The sequence below is a fragment of the Panicum virgatum genome, chromosome 9K (genome assembly GCF_016808335.1).
Source record: "Panicum virgatum strain AP13 chromosome 9K, P.virgatum_v5, whole genome shotgun sequence".
Taxonomy (NCBI): Eukaryota; Viridiplantae; Streptophyta; class Magnoliopsida; order Poales; family Poaceae; genus Panicum; species Panicum virgatum.
Genome location: NC_053144.1, coordinates 25,454,853 through 25,475,689, shown reverse-complemented (window position 1 = coordinate 25,475,689; position 20,837 = coordinate 25,454,853). Strand labels below are relative to the sequence as shown.

At 44.4% G+C, this 20,837-nt stretch overlaps 2 protein-coding genes and 1 pseudogene across 2 annotated transcripts; 2 read left to right on the top strand and 1 right to left on the bottom strand.

Moving 5' to 3' along the window:
* Positions 1-2,317: 2,317 nt before the first annotated feature.
* On the top strand, positions 2,318-5,473 carry LOC120650982 (probable NAD(P)H dehydrogenase (quinone) FQR1-like 1). The gene is made up of 2 exons (XM_039928305.1): positions 2,318-3,224; positions 4,941-5,473. Exons 1-2 carry the CDS (start codon positions 2,677-2,679, stop codon positions 5,170-5,172), a joined length of 780 nt encoding a protein of 259 aa, XP_039784239.1. The 5' UTR covers positions 2,318-2,676; the 3' UTR covers positions 5,173-5,473.
* Positions 5,474-6,734: 1,261 nt separating this feature from the next.
* On the top strand, positions 6,735-12,993 carry LOC120650981. Its single transcript, XM_039928304.1, has 11 exons — positions 6,735-6,880; positions 7,686-7,855; positions 8,126-8,235; positions 8,529-8,694; positions 9,106-9,215; positions 9,319-9,492; positions 9,579-9,726; positions 10,072-10,383; positions 10,724-10,789; positions 10,897-10,954; positions 11,500-12,993. The coding sequence occupies exons 2-11, from the start codon at positions 7,724-7,726 to the stop codon at positions 12,756-12,758; spliced, it is 2,535 nt and encodes an 844-aa protein (XP_039784238.1). The 5' UTR covers positions 6,735-6,880; positions 7,686-7,723; the 3' UTR covers positions 12,759-12,993.
* Positions 12,994-16,177: 3,184 nt separating this feature from the next.
* LOC120650980 lies at positions 16,178-19,702 on the bottom strand (annotated as a pseudogene).
* Positions 19,703-20,837: the final 1,135 nt, after the last annotated feature.

Sequence of the window (20,837 nt, the reverse complement as noted above, 5' to 3'; positions counted from 1 at the left end):
CTACAATGCTAGGGTGGGCTAACTTTTGCCATTATTCAAAAACTTTAGTATGGGGTATGATTGTTAATACGGAGTACTCCCTCCGTCCTGAAATGTATAGGCCGTTGTAGCTTTTGCCAACAAACTAAAGAGATAGAAAAAAGACGCATGTATCTCTTATTAGTTCTTTATTTGGTTAATTAATTGCAATATTATCAGCCAGCTATTAGTTTTTTAGAGGGATCAGCTAGCTATTGATTGCCGCACTAAAACCTAGGAGATCTCCATTATTACTTCCTAGCCCACTGGAATTAATGGGGGAGAGATATTGGGCCAAAAAAATTTAGAATGTCTTACATTTGGGTATAAATTTTAAACTCTCTAATACCTTAAATTTCAGGATGGAGAGAGTAGACGCTAAAATTTAGCACCTAAATTTAGCTAATTCAAATAGACCCAAAGTCCGTAAGTTTGCATGTCTTATACGGGGTTAGTATTTTTATTGTTTCAACTGTTGTATTGCAGCCGTAAAGGCACCATTAATTAATTATACTACACTAATGCTGATAAATGATAACATGGTCCATACACGTCTTCCCTACAGGCGCGGCGTTAGCGCGCCAACTATGCTAGTATACTCACAGGCGGAAGAAACGCTGGCTTCTCGCTCGGAACGGGCTGGGAGAAGACGTTTTCTCGTGTCGTGCGATGGAACCGGGTGAGAAGATTGCCGCCCGCTCTATGTACTCTCTCCTAACGTGGCTAATTTTTTGATGATGTGGCTCCTTCTCACTGGCTGGAGGAGGATTACTATACTTGCTCTTATGTCATCAACGTCGTGTAGCACACAAATGATCATTGTTTGATGCAATGATGCTTTATTCTCTGGGTATAAAATTAAAAGTTGCTAAATTTTTCTACCTTTTTTTTATTGGGGCTAACATTTGCTTCTTGCCTGTTGGTTCATTTATTAAGAAACACAAGAGCACTTGAATAATTGTTAATCTCACATTCTCTAGCCGTGAACTCTTATTAACTATTATATCTACGTGAATCTCACATTCTCTAACCGTGAAGTCTATTATGTCTACGTGGACAAGTTTAAAGTTTCATAGATGCCACGGAATAAAAATTAAACTCCACATGTCGACCTCAAAATATATTTATCTTTATCTTCAAAAATCTATAAATGTGAGCAATACGCAAGTATATGGCTTTGAATATTCCTAAATGTGTTCAAAGTCTACCAGCACGTGTTACATCAACTAGTTTTTGGCGCATTTTTCTTAGGCTAATCGCAGTGGAGGGTTTCATGTTGATGTTTCCAAGGTAGCCACATAAGCAAGAAGATTCTGAAACAATGGTTAAAACTACCTCTCCCAATGCATAATTTCATGTTGTGGTTTCCTAGGGTCTATATTGCATTTAATTTCAAAACTCATAGAGTGTTGGTATTTGTGTAGAGAGAGTTTCATCTAGATGAAACTGATTTCTTCTTTTTCTTCTTAAATTTTATGCTATGTCATCATATATAAGGCCAGTCTCGGTGAGGGTTTCATGACATTAAATACCATCAATTTTGCTGACATGACAAAGAGAGAAGGATGGAGTTTAATGGGATGTAAGGAGAGTTTTATCACCATGAAAGTCATCTGGCACGGTTACCTAGTTCTTAGTCTAGATATCTGTGCTCATGAAACTCCCACTGAGACTGTCTTAATCCTACATGTTATGCTAATTAATGTGCATGAAACTCCTATGAAATCCACACTGGGAATGGCCTTACCTAGCAACACCCTTGACCTTTTTTATGAAGAAATTAGAATGGTGATCAATTTCTATAATTATTTAATTAGGTTTAATGATATCATTAGGATGTCATCAGGCGGTTACTAATCACGAAGAGGACATACGGAAGGGGCATGTCCCTTTGACCCTCTTAATCTTGTATATAAATAGAAATTTCTTTATCGATCAATACTACAATCCATCATTCATTCTCTCGATTCTCTTGCTTTCTCAATTCTACTCTCAACAACCCTCACTACCTAGCAACATCAGGACAGGACTAGTGAGGTTTTTTCCTTACTTCTCAATCATTCAACTATAGTGCATTATATGGTTTCTATTAGTCATATACTATCTTTTAGAATTTGATCTCATCATCATAGCCTTTGATAGTATCGTACGGACCTTTGAATAAAGAAATCTATTCAATGCAAAAGTGGCGACAGTCATTACTGCTTAATGATCATGTGATCTTCACCTCAGTTTTGCATGAACCTAGCCCATCCAACCCCGTGTGAACCAACCTTCTAGCCCTTCCTTAAACAAAGCCATTTTTCTCCCACGCTCTGCCTCCCTCCCTGAGCTGGCATCTCCACTCCTCGCCCTCTCCTCACTCCACCCCACCACCACTAGCCCCGCCGAATTCCGAGGTCAAATCCCCTCGCCTCCTCCTCCGTCCCCGAGATCGCATTTCTTGAATTCCTGATCGCGGAGAGCCCGTCTGGGGACCCGGGAATTCCTCCCTCAGATCCGCGGTTTCCTCGGAGGCGTCGCTGAATTGCGGGTTCTTTGCGCAGGTTTCCCGCGTGCGGCGGCGGGCGGGGCGGGGCGGGGGCGTGGGTTGGGTTGGATTGGATCGAGGGGGAGGCAGAGAGAGCGGGCGCCGGTTGACCAGCGCGGCCGCCGGAGATGGGCAAGGGCGGCGGTTGCGTCCCCAGCAAGAAGCGCCAGCCGCCGGGCGCCGCGCCCTCGTCGTCGTCCGCCGCGGCCGCGGCGCCGCGCGAGGCGCCAGAGGAGGCGGTGCCCGCAGCAGCCGCCGCCGCGGCGCCGGCGCCGGAGGCGGGAGCCGGGCGGAAGGTGCGGCTGTACATCGTGTTCTACTCGATGTACGGGCACGTGGAGTCCCTGGCGCGGCGCGCGGCGGCGGGCGCCGGCGCGGTGGACGGCGTGGAGGCCGTGCTGCGGCGGGTCCCCGAGACGCTCCCGCCGGAGGTGCTGGAGAAGATGCAGGCGCCGGCCAAGGACCCCGCGGTCCCCGTCATCGCGTCGGCAGCGGACCTGCAGGAGGCCGACGGCGTGCTGTTCGGCTTCCCGACGAGGTACGGCGCCATGGCTGCGCAGATGAAGGCATTCTTCGACTCCACCGGCTCGCTCTGGCAGGAGCAGAAGCTCGCCGGGAAGCCCGCCGGATTCTTCGTCAGCACCGGAACGCAGGGCGGCGGCCAGGAGACCACGGCGTAAGCATCTCCTTACTCTTTCAATTTTCTGGTAATGCGTTACGATGCAGCGGAAGGAAGAGTTAATTATTTGAAGTGGACAAGATTGGAACACTTGCTATTGCATCCATAGGCCATATTAAAATTGTCCATAATTCTTGAGATGTTTTACAAGTGGTTTGTTGGTAGGTGTTTAACTGGAGAATGAGGTCTATCACTTTCTTTCTTCCTATTTTAATCAGGGTTAAACATACTCTGCTATACTCCAGGTTGGTTAACTGGTCTGAAACTTTGGATTTATGATGTTTTCGCGGCCCCTGGGTTTAGGCGCCATGTGTGAGATAATCAAGGCATGGCTTAGTAGTTTTGATTAACAGCACACCCATTTTTCTGCTTTGTTGAAGTTTTGTTCTTGGTGTGCTCCTTCTCCCAATTTTTAGAATGACCTGCTCATTTGTCACAGGTTTGATGATTTGTGCTTGCACTTCATCCACACTTGTGCACAATTCATTGAATGCATGTTTACAACTAGGAGATTATAAATCACACACACACACACACACACACGCGCGCGCGCGCGCACACACACGCACACACACACACACACACACACACACACACACACATATATATATATATATATAATATATATATATATATATATATATATATATATATATATATATATATATATATATATATGACAAGGAGCAATTACTAAAATGAGCGTCGTCATGTAAATGAAGCTAAAACACACATGGTTAACATTTTTGACATTTTTCAATATTTCTCTATCAAGTGCTTCTAAAGCAAGCTACAACGTCCGTGTCATGGTAATGCTAACATTGATTTGGTTGTTGTGAACTATGGAAATGAAGTACCATATTTGCAGCAGTTTTGGATGCTGTTGCACTATTTTCTCCATTATTGATTATCACGGTGTTGTACCGTGAGACTATTAACAACAACATAGGTGGCCATAGACGAATTTAAGGACATTGGATATGATTTGTACAAAAAGGACTCTTGAGTTAATGCGATGGTACGGTACCTTTAGGCTAGTACCTGATCAATATCTGTCATTGTGCTGCAAGCACCGGCGATACATTGAAATTTTGTAGGCTCGTGATGAAAGAAACAGATATATTATTGAAAGGTTCCTGTGATAAATAAGATCCGCCATCTTAAATTCCTGCATCCAAGTGGAGGCTACAAGCTATCACTTTCTAATCTAGGTTCCTCTTGTGGAAACAAAATATTGTCCCTTATGTCATGTGAATTTTGGATATCATTGCTTCTTGTGTAAAATTTTCCATGTGCAGTTTTGCCAGTTTCTAGCCAGTTAGCTATCTTTTTCAGTTTCTTCACTTGAGTAGTCTTTTTGAGGCAGATAAAAGGCAAAGAAAATACACAGATCATAAATTATCAAGATTTATCACTTGAATTTTGTACAGATTTGTGACTTTAACTGCTCTAAAACCACAAGTCTTTGGTACGAGGCCAGTAATAATGTTTCTCTGATCCTAAGAGAAACTAAAAGAATCGAAGTCCTTGTGCCTTGATTTTATTCTCCCTACTTGTTTGCATGTAGAGTTGTAAATTTTCTTGAGCTGAATATATATATATTTTTAGCTGAATTGAGTTATAACTTGTAATTTCTAAGTTGGTCTTAAGTATTTGTGTTCATCATGCTTTGCCATTCCTGACCAGTGACCATGCTTTGGATGTTTATTGTAGTTGGACGGCCATCACTCAGCTAGTGCACCATGGAATGCTTTTCGTCCCCATTGGCTACACATTTGGTGCAAGCATGTTCAAGATGGACGATATTAGAGGCGGCAGCCCATACGGTGCCGGCGTCTTTGCTGGTGACGGCAGCAGACAACCCAGTGAGACGGAGCTCGCCCTCGCCGAGCACCAGGGCAAGTACATGGCCTCAATAGTGAAGAAGCTCGCTCACCATGCCTGAGGCAGCCACCCCTGTGCAGTAAAAAGCCACACGGTCACCTTCGTCCAGCCCTTGGCTACCCCTATTGTTTTCGGATACATCCGGCTCGTCGTATAATATGTGCACAGCTTTCTCTCAGATCATCAATTGTTTGTTAAAGTAGCCCCCCCCCCCCCCCCCCCCCCTAAATTAAGGTTCATTTGTACATTGTCGACATAAGCATATTGTTGTCCATTTGAACAATAAGTGTCCCACAGAGTGTTTATGAATAAACATCTTATGTCATATTGATTATGAAAAAATTGGTGTTCGATTTGTCGCGTGGAACCCGTTCTATATTCTGAATGGAGAGCATTTGTGAGCTTTTACCTTTCTGCTCGCTCTGATTCAGGTGTCTGCCTTGTGTGATTCAGGTGTCTGCTTCGTCTGATTCATTCTTGCTGAACTAGTGTCCCTGATATTATTCTACTGAACTGGCTGAAATTTGCATCCTGTGATCCTGATATTCATTCTTGCTCCTATTTTTTTGGAATATTACTAGATGGCATTTTGGTCTATAAATTCAGCATTTCAGACTTCAGAGGCCAGGCTCAAGAAAAGCTCAAGTTTCTTACTGGGTCAAGACTTTTGGGCCGGGCCACTCCCATATTGTTGCCTGACCCACCAGACCCGTCGTCCGGTCTGGTCCTGGTCCTCCAGACGTCTCTCGTTCCTCGTCTACAGTAGATCGGGCGAACCAGGGGCGATTCGTTTCCCGGCGTCGATTTCGTCTGCTTCTCTTCGCCTCCGGTGGCCGTTCCGGCGCTGGAGGTGAAGGGAAGCGTTCCGGCGCTGGAGGTGAAGGGAAGCTACGGAATCGATGGCCGGTGTACATACCTACTCCTATTAGTTTAGGTTTCTATAGGTTAGGGTTTGCCTACTCCGAATCGAGGTGGCCTGTTCGGAGTTTATGTCTGTGCCCCTCTTCCGCGGCGACGGCGTCGGCTTCAGCTTCGTCTCCGGCGACGGGGACGTCCGGCGAGGATCCGTTTTCTGTGGCCAAGATGGGGTATGTTTTCTTATCAATCTATGGAATCGGGTTGGTTGTTTGTCCCACCGTCTCTGGTGGTTTACTTCCCCTTCGGGGTTCTTGTTGTCCGGCGAGCCGGTGTCGTTGTCTGAGGCGTCAGATTCCCTGGTTTCGGCGATGTGATGGCTGCCGGCCATCTCTCCTGGCTTGTTCGTTCATCATCTTCAAGGTGCATTGGTTCTCTGATGTGCTGCTCATGGTGCCTTTCAAACTTCATTTCTTTCGTCGGTGTGGTGGTCGGCTTCATGGATGGCTCCGATCGTCGGCGACAAGGAAGACCAGGGATTCTTACAAGGATCTGAATGTAACTTCCGTTTCTTTCAAGTTTGTCTTTGTAAGATGGGTTGTAAACTACCAGTTTTATTAAAAATGAAAATCCCGGTTCCTCTGAAAAAAAAAAGTAATGGAATGCGCCACACCACGAAATAAAAAGAGCAATTCTTCAAACAAAAAAAACGAAATAAAAAGGAGCACGTCTTTCCCACGGCACTCGGGCAGCCACTTCAAAATTTTGAAATTGCCCTCGGGGCCGGAGCAAGCAGAGAGGGCCAGGCCTCGCCTCTCCTCCCCCGCCTCCCCGCTGGCCTCGCCCGCCCGGCCGCCGCGGAATTCGTTCCGCCCCCGCCTCGCCGCCGCTCTCTCCGCCCCCTGCAGAGGAAGGTACGAGTAACCTCCTCCCCGCCTCTACCCTCCGTTTCCTCCCGCCGCGCTATTGGCCTCGATCGCCGGTGGTGCGAACGGTGCACGGCGCGATTGCTACGCGGTGGTGGTGCCGCTCGCTCGTGCTCCCCTTTCCGTCCGGCGCTTCCGATGGTTTTTCCTCCTCCGATAGGGTTCTAAGTTCTAACTTCTAAACCCTTGCTCATGCTCGTTTGGTGACGGCGTGACGTTTTGGTTCGGGGCGTCCGTGTATGTGCAGTGCGATAGTGTAGTGTTGGTGTGGTGTTGCTTGATGCTAGCGATTGAGGCGGCTCACGGTTAATTCCTGTCACCCCACCCCCGAAATTCAGTTCGAGGCTTGCCGGTGCAATTGCTTCACTGGTAACTTTGTAGGCATGCTGACCTCTGATTTGGGGAAGCAAGAGGAGCAGATATTTGATATGGTTTTCTGGAAATATGCTGGAGCAATATATGTTGTAAGATTTGGTAGGTTTTGCAAGTGTACAGTAAAATAGGAAGGACCCACTCGTAGTTGGAATTATGGCTGAGAACATCCATGTGGGTGAATTCAGCAGCACAAGTTGTCCCGGTTCAATATAGTTGTTGCTTTTTTTCCAGGAATGTGTAGATTTCTTATTTAGTCCAAAAGCAATTCTGATAAACCTGTTTTCCATTTTAGTTACGTATGTTATCTTCATCACTGTATTTCAATGAATTGTTCCCCTTATCTCAAGCTAGGCAAATTTCCCATCTTATCAGTCTCATACATTACATATCAGTTGATATTGAGGGGTGCATATTGCAGTGCTGGTTCAAAGAGGAAGTGTTCCTAATACTGGAGTTATGGGAGATTCTGTACTAGTTACACGTGTACAAGATGCTGCAGACATTGCATTTCAGATTCATTGCTTGGAGCGATCAGCATATGCTGCTGTGTTGAGAGCGTTCTGCGCTCAATCAGACCTCCTCTCAAGGGTACTTCCTCTTACTCCTTATGTTCACTTGTGAAATATCACTAATAAGCATATAATGCACATTAGGAAAATGTGCTGATCTGTTGCTCTATACCACTACATGATAATATGGTAGATACTTCTGGTTTTTTATGTGAGTTCTGTTTTTTTATATGTTTAGATTTAGATGTAACATTGTTTGGGTGAATTTTATTGGATTGGATAGGATAATTAGCATTTCTTCAACTGCGTATGTGTGTTTTACATGCTAGTTACCTTTGATATCTTACAGGCCAAAGAAGACTGTCTCGCTGAACTGAGAAATGAGCTTAAAATATTGGAGAGTGAACACAGAGAATGTCTTGGGAAGGCCAGATCAAATAAGCAAATCAACTCTTTGAGGTGATTCCTAACACTTATTCTCAGAATAAAACATATATGCTGATTGAAACAGTTGTGTACTCATATGTTCTTCAGTACTGCTGTACCATATTTCTAACCTCTTTAAATTTTGATGCTCTATGTTGGTATCTAGTACCATTTCATGTTTATTTGTGGCATTTACATATATCTTTCTTGTTCCTTGTCCCTAGTTTAATCCTTACACATGTGAATTCTCCCAAATATTGACCACCATTGTGTGTGTATACATAATACAACACAATTTACATGGACTGCTGCATTTCTTGTCACAGTGCTGGCTCGCACTCCAAAGGGAGCACTTGCAATACTGAATTTATGAAGGATGCATGTGTATTACCAGATGCTGGAGATACTGTATTTCAGATTCACTGCTTGGAGCGGTCAGCATATGCATCTCTTTTAAGGGCTTTCTGTGCTGTGAAAAACCACCTCTCATGGGTATATCTGTAACCATTCCTCTTTCTTATACAGGTTCTAAATATCAGTACTCAAATCATAGAAAACATAAAGTGTTGGATAAATTGAATCTTACTGATGTATATAACTTTGTACTCAATGCTGATTTGACAAAGATATTTTGTTTTTGTATTTGTTCTTCTTTGGAATGGTGGTTGTTTGCTTGTTGCTCTCATTATTTTTTCCTCTATCTCACCTTGCCATGCCACTTGCTTTATTTCTGCATACTTGTAGTGATTGTTCACTTGTTCTGTACGTGAGGGAGGGCAGGTCCAGGGCATGCGGCCCATGGCTCCACACCCAACATTACTTCTCATTAATTATTTTAGATGCCACAATTTTCATTGCCCCCAACAGATATTTTCAGTACTCATTACCTGTACGTTTTTGCAGTTACAGGTCAAGCTTCTAACTAAACTGAGAAATGAGCTTAGAATATCACACATTGAGCATAAAGAAGTTCTTGTGAAGGTCAGTTCAAATGAGAATATCAAATCCTTGAGGTGAGTATGTCTGGCCTTTTTTTCTCAGAATGAAGTGTATGCTTATTAAAAGATTTCTCTTCCCTGCTGTTTCACATGCCTAACTTTAATTCTTATTGAGCAGGAAATTCAGTTTGGTGACTTTGTCTGTTCTTACAAAGACTGATCATTCTTTTGATGCACATGCCATGGTTCATGACAAGAATGGCTCAACTGGACAGGTCTCCACTTCATCCACAAGCTGCCTCAGTCTGTTGCAGCAGTCACCAACATCAGAGCACTCCATGTCCACCACAAGGTGTTAATGTTTGCTTGTTTTCACGCAAAATACAATATAGAATTAAACGAGTTGGTACTCATCTATTGTCATGGCTATCGAAACAGGGACACTGGGATATCAGATATCTCTAATTGGGCCAAAGAAGGACCTTATTTTGAACCCCATGCAGTGGTGTCTGCTAAAAGGTTGAAATCTGTGAACAGGCATGCTCCTTCTGTTCAGTTACCAGTGGCAGTTTCTGTGGCAATGGTGGTATGCAATGTTTCTTGGATTCACATTTTCAGTGTTTTCTTCTGTAACTATCTTAATTATTATCCATACATAGTAGAACTGCTGAATCATAACGATGTTGAAAAGAGCGTGTATGCTATCATGATTGAAACCATCTAGTACCATTCTTCATTACCATGCCTGATTTTATTGGTTTTGTGGAACTGTAAATGATTAAAATATGTGTTTATGCCTTCATAGTTTAATAACGTTTTTAGCTATAGTTGTTTATACATTTTTATCGTCAAAATTGTTAAATCAATAGAAGTATTCATAGTCCACTGTTACTAATCTGGAACTTTTGGTGGATTGTGTACTTGTTGACAGAAAGGTCGCACCGACGATACACTTGATACTGAGACGATACCCTGTGAAGTGAAGTCTGGATGTACCCCTCCCATTTTTCAAGAAAAGCTTAGCAAATCGAATGCTAGTCAAGTTCCTTCCTGTGTGGATCATGCTAGGGAAGAATCAGGGAAAAGGAAAGCTGAAGTGCCTGGGATGAGGGTATCTACAAGTCTGGGTGTTATGGGCATAAAGTATGGGATTAAGTATCAGAGGCTCATGAATAAGGACTCAGATTTAGATCATGGTTCTGAAATAATTAACCTCTGCCTAACTGCTAGCCTTCTACACAAGGTACATGAATCATCCTTGCAGTCCAAAGGCAGAACTTAGCTGCAGGAGAACTCCTTTGAATGTTCATTTGATTTCCAACCTTTTCTTTTTTTGACATTATGCTGTCCTGTGACTTGTCTTCGAAATCAAGATTTCATACATAGCCTTTCTCCATAATCATAGCACTCTATCTTATATTTTATATTTCCTCCTAATTACAGTGCATTATATTCTTTCTTCCATCCCATTTGTGTATTCCTTGGTCATTTGTATTCATGATAATTCAATTCTACAAAAGATGAAGTAACAAGGATTTCTTCTGTCTCTTTCTGACGAGGTTCAGCCATCTTCTTATTTGTAGGTTGAAAGACTACTTAGAGAGAAGCCATGTCCAGCTAATTTAGAGAAAGCAAAGTCCATACTCGAAGTGAGATTCCCCTTAAACTCAGTATGACGGTACTTGATTTGCATCCATATGCTCTTATTGCAATTTTTTTGTGCTTCTGTGACATTTTGTACTTTTCCCTGAATCAGACCCAAGAAAAGGACCTTTTGGATGCACTTGTTAAACTTTCTGCAATATCATATGATGGTAAGTCACTTCGTATAATCCTTTTAGTTTAAGTTAAAAGTGACCTATTTGGTACTTAACTCATGAAGTAATACTTTATAATTTTATAAAAAATAAACTAGTTCAGATTCCGCAGAAATGGTAGAATAATGGTATCAGGAGAAATGCAACGAACAAAATCCACGAATTCTGAAGATTTCAGCTATCCATTTATTTAAAAAAAGGCAGCATAATCACGAATTGGAACTGTTCCCTGGGAATAGTTAGAAAGGGCACACAAACTTGAAAATAATTTTAGGGGTTTGAATGGGCTCTGGGCTGTGAATACTTTGAAGAACAGTGGGTTGCGGATACGGCAAACTTTGACCCTTTGTCAACTGCAAATTTTTACAATCGCAAATTTTGTGTTCCACAGAACCTCGTCCATCAGATTTCCACTAAATATGTATATATGGACATTGTTTTGTCATTTGACATCTTCATTAATCATCACCATTTATGAATCCACCCATGCACATATTTTTTACCTACCTCAACTGACTCCTTTTTGCCTCGGTGCTCTGCAGTGGCTTATTTCAGTGCTAACGGTCAGCCGGACAACATCAACACGCACGACGATGGCAAGAGCAAAGAGGAGATGCTGCCGAAGCCGGTGAATTCGAGCGACGAGACGCCTCCTGGGACGGCGAGGCTGGGAGGCGGAGGAGAAGGAGATCATTTCAAGATCCAGGGTGTTGCTGCAGCGGCGTTATCCCCCTCATCGGCGACCCCCACCAGCGGCACCACCAGCTCGTCCCCGGTCATCCGGCAGCTCCTGGGACCGCCGCCACTCACGCAGACGCGCCTGCACGTCCCCGCGTCCCCGTCCTCCGCCCCCGGCGCGCTGGGCCAGTCCTCGGGCGGCCGCTCCACTGCACCCCCGCCTCACGCGACGCTGATGGCCGTGGCGTCACCCCCGGCACCGATCAAGAAGCGGTCCAAGACTACGGCGGAGCAGAGGAGCCGGATGCGGGAGTTCGCATACCGCGTCGGGTGGAGCATCCATAAGGCCGGCGCCGGCGCCGTCGACGCCTTCTGCGCCCAGGTCGGCGTCCCCCGGCGCGCCCTCAGGATCTGGATGGTCAATAACAGGCACCTCGCCAAGATTCCACCCCCGTCTCTGCCCTCGCCACCGCTGCCGTCGCGCCACCAAGAACAAGACCACTCGCCGGCTGCCACACCACCGCAGGGGTCGGTGACTGAAGATGGCAAGCCTCCTGAACCCGAAGGAGATCATTTCAAGATGCAGGGTGTTGCTGCAGCGGCGTTATCCCCCTCATCGGCGACCCCCACCGGCAGCACCACCAGCTCGTCCCCGGTCATCCCGCAGCTCTCGGCACCGATCAAGAAGCGGTCCAAGACTACGGCGGAGCAGAGGAGCCGGATGCGGGAGTTCGCATACCGTGTCGGGTGGAGCATCCGTAAGGCCGGCGCCGGCGCCGTCGACGCCTTCTGCGCCCAGGTCGGCGTCCCCCGGAGCGCCCTCAGGATGTGGATGGCCAATAACAGGCACCTCGCCAGGATTCCACCCCCGTCCCTGCCCTCGCCACCGCTGCCGTCGCGCCAGCAAGATCAAGACCACTCGCCGGCTGCCACACCACCGCAGGGGTCGGTGACTGAAGATGGCAAGCCTCCTGAACCCGAAGCTGCTGCACCTACTGATGACGGCGGCAAGGAAGACGGGAATGAAGAGGCTTCTGATGAGGTTACTCAAATAGGAAGAGGCCATCGGTCCAGAAAGACCAACAAGCGCTACGGTGGACACTGGAACTCGATTTGGATGTAATTGGCGAACAGCTCGCTCGAGAACAAGGACGAACTCTATTTGCAGGGTAAATGCACATAGCCACCCTATACTATCCAGGACCTTGTGCTTAAACAAGCGGCATGAGATTGTGGTACATGCTTCGACTTCTTCTCACCCGTCCCTTGCATGTATGATCTATTGTCATCTGTTTTGCTAGTCACGAAATCCTCCAAACAGTCACATTGAAGCTTGTCTATCACATGTTTTTGTCTCATGGTGATTCTCTGTCGGTATATAGGCATGTTCATTTCTCCAGTCAGGATCGAGAGGAGCAGAACATTGTTTGTCAACGAGACAACAAAGCATGTTTTGGATTTTTTTTTTCTTCAGAGGATCATGGCATCTGTAAAACTTTTGCCGAAACATTGTACGAAGGTAGGACCTAACTGTAGTACGGAGTTTTGCTGGAGAATTTTAGTTTGGATTTTGGAATCAGAGCCGAGCTCATTCAGATTAGTGAGTTTGAGCAGCATGAAGTTCTGACTGATACATTCACCAAATGGATGGATTCTTTTTTTTTTCCAGCCTGCTCGTTTCGCGTGTGACGGCCCGACTGAGGGGGGACGTCGATGAAGGATTATATGGGCCGAGGGGGGCCTGGTTGTGTTGATTTTTCTTCATTGCACGACCCATTCCCCAGCTCGAGAGAGGCCGAGAATACATGCGGCCCATATTAGCACCCAGAGAGGGTTTTACTACTTGTTCCTGGTTGAGCATTTCTAAGAGCTCTTATATTTTAAAGCTCTTGTATCTTGAGTAAGTTTTTTTAAAAAAATAAATAAAAATCTTCATCCAACAGAAACTCTATCTACCTCGTTTTGGGCACGTCGTTTTACATAATAGTTATATTAAAATTTTTGCTATTCATAGATACAAGAGTTCTTGGAGATGCTCTTATTTGCCAGCCGCACGTGCGCACGGTTATGTATATCGTCCGCACTGCAAATCTGCAGTTGTCTCCTGAGGCCTTGAACTGGTTTCACGAATTTGGCCCATGTAAACTTTTCTGCTTTCAGCCCACTCTTGCAGTCCCGAGAGAGACGTGTAGTTGTTACCAGGTGCCCACCAATTAGTCAAATTCTATGCATACCTAGTTTATAAGATTGCAAGAGTCTAGTGGTTACAAGAGTCTCAGTAACACTTAAGATCTAGTTCGACTCTTTATGAGAGCTAATATTTTAGAATTTAACAGTGTTGTACATTTAGTGATAGACGACGTTCCTGTCGACAGCGAGGCACCTGTGATGACTTCGTCAATCTTGAGTATTTGATTTTTATTTCATATATCTTTCAATTGGATATTAATTTCATAGCAGCCGATAATATATTGTAAGATAAATTAATGTTAACATTATACTTTTGTATAAAGATTTGCCACCCAATGGTGAATGTTCACAAGAAACAAGCAAGTCCTGGATACGGGAATTTTAAGAAATTCAGAGGTATAAAGCTAAAATCGTAATGCATCCTATAAAATATTTGACATCACATTGTGCACGTTCAGAACAAAGTAGTGCTGGGTAAAGTTTTCTTCAAGGAATTCAGAGGCATAAAAGCTCTGTAGTGCCTTTGCGGACCAACAGTGGTGGGGATCAAACTAGGTTCTACAGTGCGGAGATTTACCATCATATATGAGGAAACCTTGATCAATAGATTGGTGAAACCCCAACATGTTGCAGTCAAAATGAAATTTGCAAAATTTATTATTTTTTAAAACATATATCCCAAAACACGAAAGTGCGTCCTTCATCAGGCCATTCTCTAACACCAGATAGCGCCACGTCACGAGCTTCTTATAAACATCGTGGCTTCATGTATCCTGCGGCTATATCCTGGGCCACGTGCACGCATACTAGGGCTTCGGAACTCTTCTAGAGGCATGCAGCGTCCGCTCGAGTAAATCAGCGGCGAAGTCTTAAATCAAAGAGCCAAGCTCCAAATAGAATCATAATCGCCATAATGGAGCCCTCCAAAGCAAGTAAGCAACGCACCGGCGAGGAAGAAGAAACGGAATCGAATCAGCAGGTATGATAAAAGACCTCTATCTTCCCCATGTTGTCAGCGGCCGCCTCGGGCGACACCGCCTGCGGGCCTGGCGACTGCTGCGGCTGCGCGCTGGGCGAGGCGGCCTGCAACGTTAGGCGAGGGCGCGCGGGTGACCATCGACGGCAGCATCCGCTGCAGGCACGCGCGGGCGAGGACCGAGGCGGCCGTCGACCTCCACCTCCAAGCAGACCGGCGCCGCCCCTCTCTCCATTTCCATGGAAGCCACGCACTCTCTGCTCCTCAGATGAACGAAGGGGCGTCACCCACCCCCTCCCCTCTCCACGACGCAAATACTGAATCGCACATCCGCCTCCATTGACCACTAATCAGAGTAAAGACACGGAGGAGGCCTGGACTATGGACAACGGAATCTAGCTAGCATGTCGAAATAGAGCACATTATAACCCAAAATCGAACGGGAAAATGGGAGAGATGGCAGTAGGACAACAAGGGGAGTAGTACAGAGATAGCATACTTCAAATTCTTAATGTCAATTTTACATCAAATGTGACGAGACCATGAATGTTGCCCCTGAAATCCGATATGGTTATGATAAGACATATATAAGAATCTCATAAGTGTTGTTCAAATAGGTCAAGATGTTGCTGCAGAAAAGTCCCTTTAATTTATATGAGACTATGCCTCTATATATGCTGACTGCTTTATAAAATTCAAGTCATACAGGAGAACCCATATAGCCGTTCGTGACTTAGTATTTCTACCATCTCATTGCTGATTGATCGGGTATCAGTGATTGCATGGTCACATTAGACTATATAAGTAAACACTTTCCGAATCTCATTGTGTGACAATGCTAACTCTGTATGTAGTCTGTATCGTAAAAAAAATTCAAAGCTGCTATTTTACTTAAGAAGATCATAAGAATTAGAACATTCATATGATCTATTAGATACCAATTAAAAAAAATATTCATTGCTTTACGATTTTTTAATCATTATCAGCACTTCCTACTAGAGGCGCTGGTACAGGCCTAGATTGGACCCTGCTTGCAGGACTGCAGCGAATTCACTTGGCGCATCAACGTTGGAGCAAAGATTCCTGCTTGCAAATTCCATAGCAAAGGGAGCAATCCTTCTGGGCGATGAGAGCCGCTGCGGAGATGTAGTTTCTATGATAACAAGAAGTCTCAGCTACAGAGATGAATTCTCTTTTGCATACACAACTGTTAGCTCAATTTGGAAAATGGAAGTTGTAGTTCCGCTGCATAATTGGTTCATCTTCGGCCACAATCAGATCACCGCAGTTCACTACATATATATAAAAATCTAGGAAGGGGCCCATAGGCGCGGCAATGCCCCGCCATCTTTCTAGTATGCCTGAAACCACGTTCCTGCTTTCATACTTGTGTCATCTTTTCATTTAGATCTGGGGATACATGGGTATCTACAATGCAACACCTGCCGCATCATAATAAGAACCCAGCCTAGACAGGTATGCTCACACAACATTGTCGCAGCCTAAAATTTTGACCAGGCACATCACTTCTCAATTAATCTGCTCCAACACATGAACAACTTGTTCCAGCAGTCTTAATTTCTTATCACGGGAGATTTAAACAAAATGCTAACATTTACGGTATTCCACTGCACTTCTGATCCAACCTTTCACAATGCAGCAAACTTGTCATCAGCATGCCGGCGATGATGATGCCGATGACTTCTCCTGCGGGCTTGCAGCTCACTTCGCTTCAGGACAGTGCTGATGTTTCCAGGTGGATTGTTGCTTTCCACATCACCTGGAGAATCGAGTATACAAGCAAACGGGTCTTCCATCAGGTCTCCAAATGGTCCCTGCAAGCATAATATATGAAAAAGTGACATCTTGGAGTGAAATATTCGAAAACTTAGATGGACAACTGCATCAAGAATATAAGTATAGATGTGTCTGCCAAAGTGTAGACATAGTGGTAAATTAGTAACTCACATTGTCCGCAGTTGTCCCTCCAGAAACTGTTATGGCCTCATAATAAGAGTTGGTAGCTTCAATTTCCTTCATTCTTTCGACAGACACTATCAGTATATGAACGGTGTGGGTGCCACCTGAAAAGTTGTTGATCTTGATGCAGGTCATCGAACAGATGCTCAGCAAAAAAGTGCTTTTTCACAGCTTTCACCAGGTATTCATCATCACTATGCTTAGTAAGTATTCTGTTAATGAGGCAAGTAAAAATAAGTACAATGTTAATGAAACAAGCATTTGGTTGGAACACCTGACGCCAAAGAGAAAGAATAGCTGGTTATTAACAAACCACACATGTTAGCAAGCTCCATCTTCATGCGTCCTTCAGCTTCTTTTAACAACACTACAGGAGACACACGGACGGTTCCATTATACATGGACTTTCCCATGATATAAGCGCAGCCTGAGAAGTAGCTTCTATAAATACACATTTCCAATGAAAATGATGAAAAATTGATTCTTAAACATCACATGAACGTTGAAGGGTCAATGGCTCAATGCATCCAATATTTTTTGCAAATGGTTCTATCTATAGCTATCTGTTTTCTTTCAACTACAGCAGAAATGCATAATAACTTATAACTTCATGACTGAATGGTGACAAAAGTAGAAGCTACATGAATTTGGAACACAAAACCATCTTACAGAATTCGAATAAGTAAACATATACTTAAATTTCAGTGTGTTCTACACACGACCAATGGGTGTTTTTAAAATGCATTAGTACTGGATGCTAATAAAAATTATATTCTGCTCTTGTGGCATTATTATTCACAGCTAATCTGGGACCTACTAGCACAGCATTAGGTAGAAATTAGAGATGTGAATAATAATTTTCCTTGTTAATTGGGTTGGTTTCATTGTAGGTATTTCCTATTCATGTTGACTCATCCATATAGAAGAGCCACAATCACTATCAACAAAGCAAAATTTTATAAATTTATTTCTTTGTCTTTCTCATCTAAATGAAAGCTTGACTATGCCTTTGCATGACCTTATTGTACATGATCACTACCAGGTTGGATAGCATTAAGATTTACCTGTAGCTGCACAAAACCTTGCGAATTCAGAACTGGGTGGAAGCCTGAGTAATTTGGTTCCTGAAAAAAAGAATTCTGTAAGAAAGTCTGATATCAACAGTAATCCCCGGCAGGGAAAATTTTGCAATTTTTTTTTATATAACACTTATTTGCATCAATGATTCATTCATAATTGATGACTCACTTTGTCCTTCTCAACCAATAATTGCATTGACCATACATTATGAAGACATGCTACTTGTTAAAGAAACAGCAATTACAATGTTCAAGCCCTAGAGACCACAAATAACAATGTAGCCAAATTAACCATAAACATTAACTAAGCCAAATGCTCCAAATGCAAAAGATTCATCGTGGTTAGTAAGCAAGCATAGGGTAGGCATACACAAATATTCCCGAACAGTAATAAGAATTGAAGAATGCAAGTTCAGGGTAAGCAAACAGATATCCTTGAAAAGTTAATAAAAAGGTAGAATATATCAGTAATAGTATTACACTGATGTGCACACTAGATAGCAATAAAAACAACAACATTCATGGCAGGACATTTAGGGAAGGAGCTTTCAAAATACTGAGCATAAGAAAGGAATAATGTTGTTCACCTGGTGACGCAAGGTTCTTTAAGAAAACTGTCTCCTATCTACATTTGGACTCTAATATTCGATGGCTTGTCCAGGGAAAATCTCCTTCCCTTCATGAATAGTTTTGCACAAGTATGGCTATTGAATACTACAACTGGAAGTCTGGAACATTGAAACAAAGCCACAACCATGCTGCCGGCATGTTTTCAACACGATCCAGTACCCCTAATTATGGACAGAAAGCTAAGCTTTATCAGGATTCAGGAACGGCATCTACTGCTTGGTGGCAGGCACCTTTTTCGTCTCTTAACTGAATGTTCCTTGTTTCACACGATTTTTTTTTGAACTGTACACAGCGGGGAGGCCGCCGCTGTGAATTGTTTCACACGATTCAAAACAGCTAAACGGATAACATTATCAAATATCATCAAGAGAGGGAAGGAGGAACCTAGACCGAGACCAAACCACCCCACAAAGCTGCCGAATCCTGAGAACAAAGCGAAGGTCACACTTGGAACGGCATTGATAATCTGAAGGTTTTTATCCTCCTCTTGGATCAAACCGCCCTGCAACATCAGCAGCAGCAACTCAGCAAATCAACAAGGACGATATTTTTCATTTTTGGGGTTTGTGGGGTTGTCATGGAAGGAGGGTTCCGAGGAGAGCTTACCTTGGTCCGCATGGCGTGCTCCAGATCTTAGATCACTCCCTGCCTCATTAGCAACACAAAACCCCATCAAATCCCAGCACGACAAGAAGCAAAAAAAAAAAAAAAAAGACTTGGGGGAATTTGTTGGGGGACAAGAAAATTTAAGGAAGAATTGATTCACACACAAAATTAAAAAAGCTTTTGGGAACGGCAGTCAAGAAGTTTCAGGGAGCGATCCAGCGAACCTTGCCAGGCGGGGGGCCAATATAAAGGCCCGTCATGTACCGCAGCATCCCCACCATCAGCTGCTCCTAGGGTTGATGCCTTGAGTTTGGAGAGATGCGGAGAGCGGTGAGGAAAGGAGGAAGACGAAGGGGAGCTGTCCTGTCTGTGACTTGGGCCTCTATTTCTGTAAAAATTGGATCTACCACACTCTATATGCGGCGGCCGGCGTGGCGAGCGAATCTGGCGCGCGGGCGCGAACGGTTTGCCTCCCGAGCGGATCGGACGCTGGCCGTTGCACAGCTGCTTAACAATTTCCACGGGCCGTTAATGCTGCTATTGGGATCAAATTGGAGCAGCACAGGCTCGCCGCCTCCATCCCCCGCCGGCCGCCACGCAGGCACGCATGCCCCGAGGCCGGTGCAGGGCAAATGTTAGGAGTCCCTCGATCGGTTGGCAGTTAAACTGTTGTACAAGACTCAATAATTATTTTTTGGGAAATTTGTACGAGGGACACTGTGAAAGTGTGGATTTGTGTGCAGCACACTACGAAAACGGATTTTATTTTTAGCACACTGTGAAAGCTCTATTTGGTCCGTAACACACACCGCAGAGTATAATATTCACTTCCAGCTGAGCTATGGTGTAAATAGACTATTTTGCCCTCAGATCCACCCATCGTCTTCTTCCTTACCCACTCTCTCATCGACCCTTCTCTCTGCTAGGTAGCGGCGTGCGACCTGAGGCCGAGACCCGTCCTGTTCGCGGCAGCCCTTGCGGACGACGACGTGTAGCGGTGCAGAATCAAGCATAGCAGACGACGACGTTGAGGAGCTCAAAAAGCTACCCCGACCTGGGCTAGCTTCAGCTTTAGCTCGATGAGATTAACATGCCGATCAACTGCACCTGACGTCGGCGCCGGCCGGCGTCGCTCCGGCGTCACGGCATGGAGCGATGTAGAAGCCTCACGAGACGACGACTTCGAGGAGCTCAAGTGCTGCGCAGACCTGGGCTTTGGCCTCAGCTCGACGAGATCTGCATGTCACTCCGCCGCGATGTCAGGCACCAGGCTGACCTGCACTCGACGTCGGAGCTGTTAAGCAACGCATATACATGTGAGTCTGAGGGTAAATTGGAACTTTTACACAACATCTAAGTTGAAAATTATTATTTTACTTGGTGAGGTGTGTTACAGACTAAAGTGTACATTCATGGTGTGTTGAAAACAAAATCAAGTTTCACGGTGTGTTCCACACAAAACTATCTTTTCATGGTGTGCTATGGACAAAATTCCCTTATTTTTTTGTTTCAAAATTATTTTTTTTGTCCGAACAATTTTTTGTATTGTTAGAACAATTAAAAAATTATTTCGGAAAAAAAATAAATTTGTTCACTATGGATCAATTTAGGCCAAAAAACCATAAAATCTGGAGTGGGTGATAAGTCCGCTGGAGTCACCCGTGTGACCCCAGCAGCCCCGGTACAGGAGGCGGCACGCGCGAGCGAGATAGGGAGAGGAGAGCTCGATGCCGAACTGTGT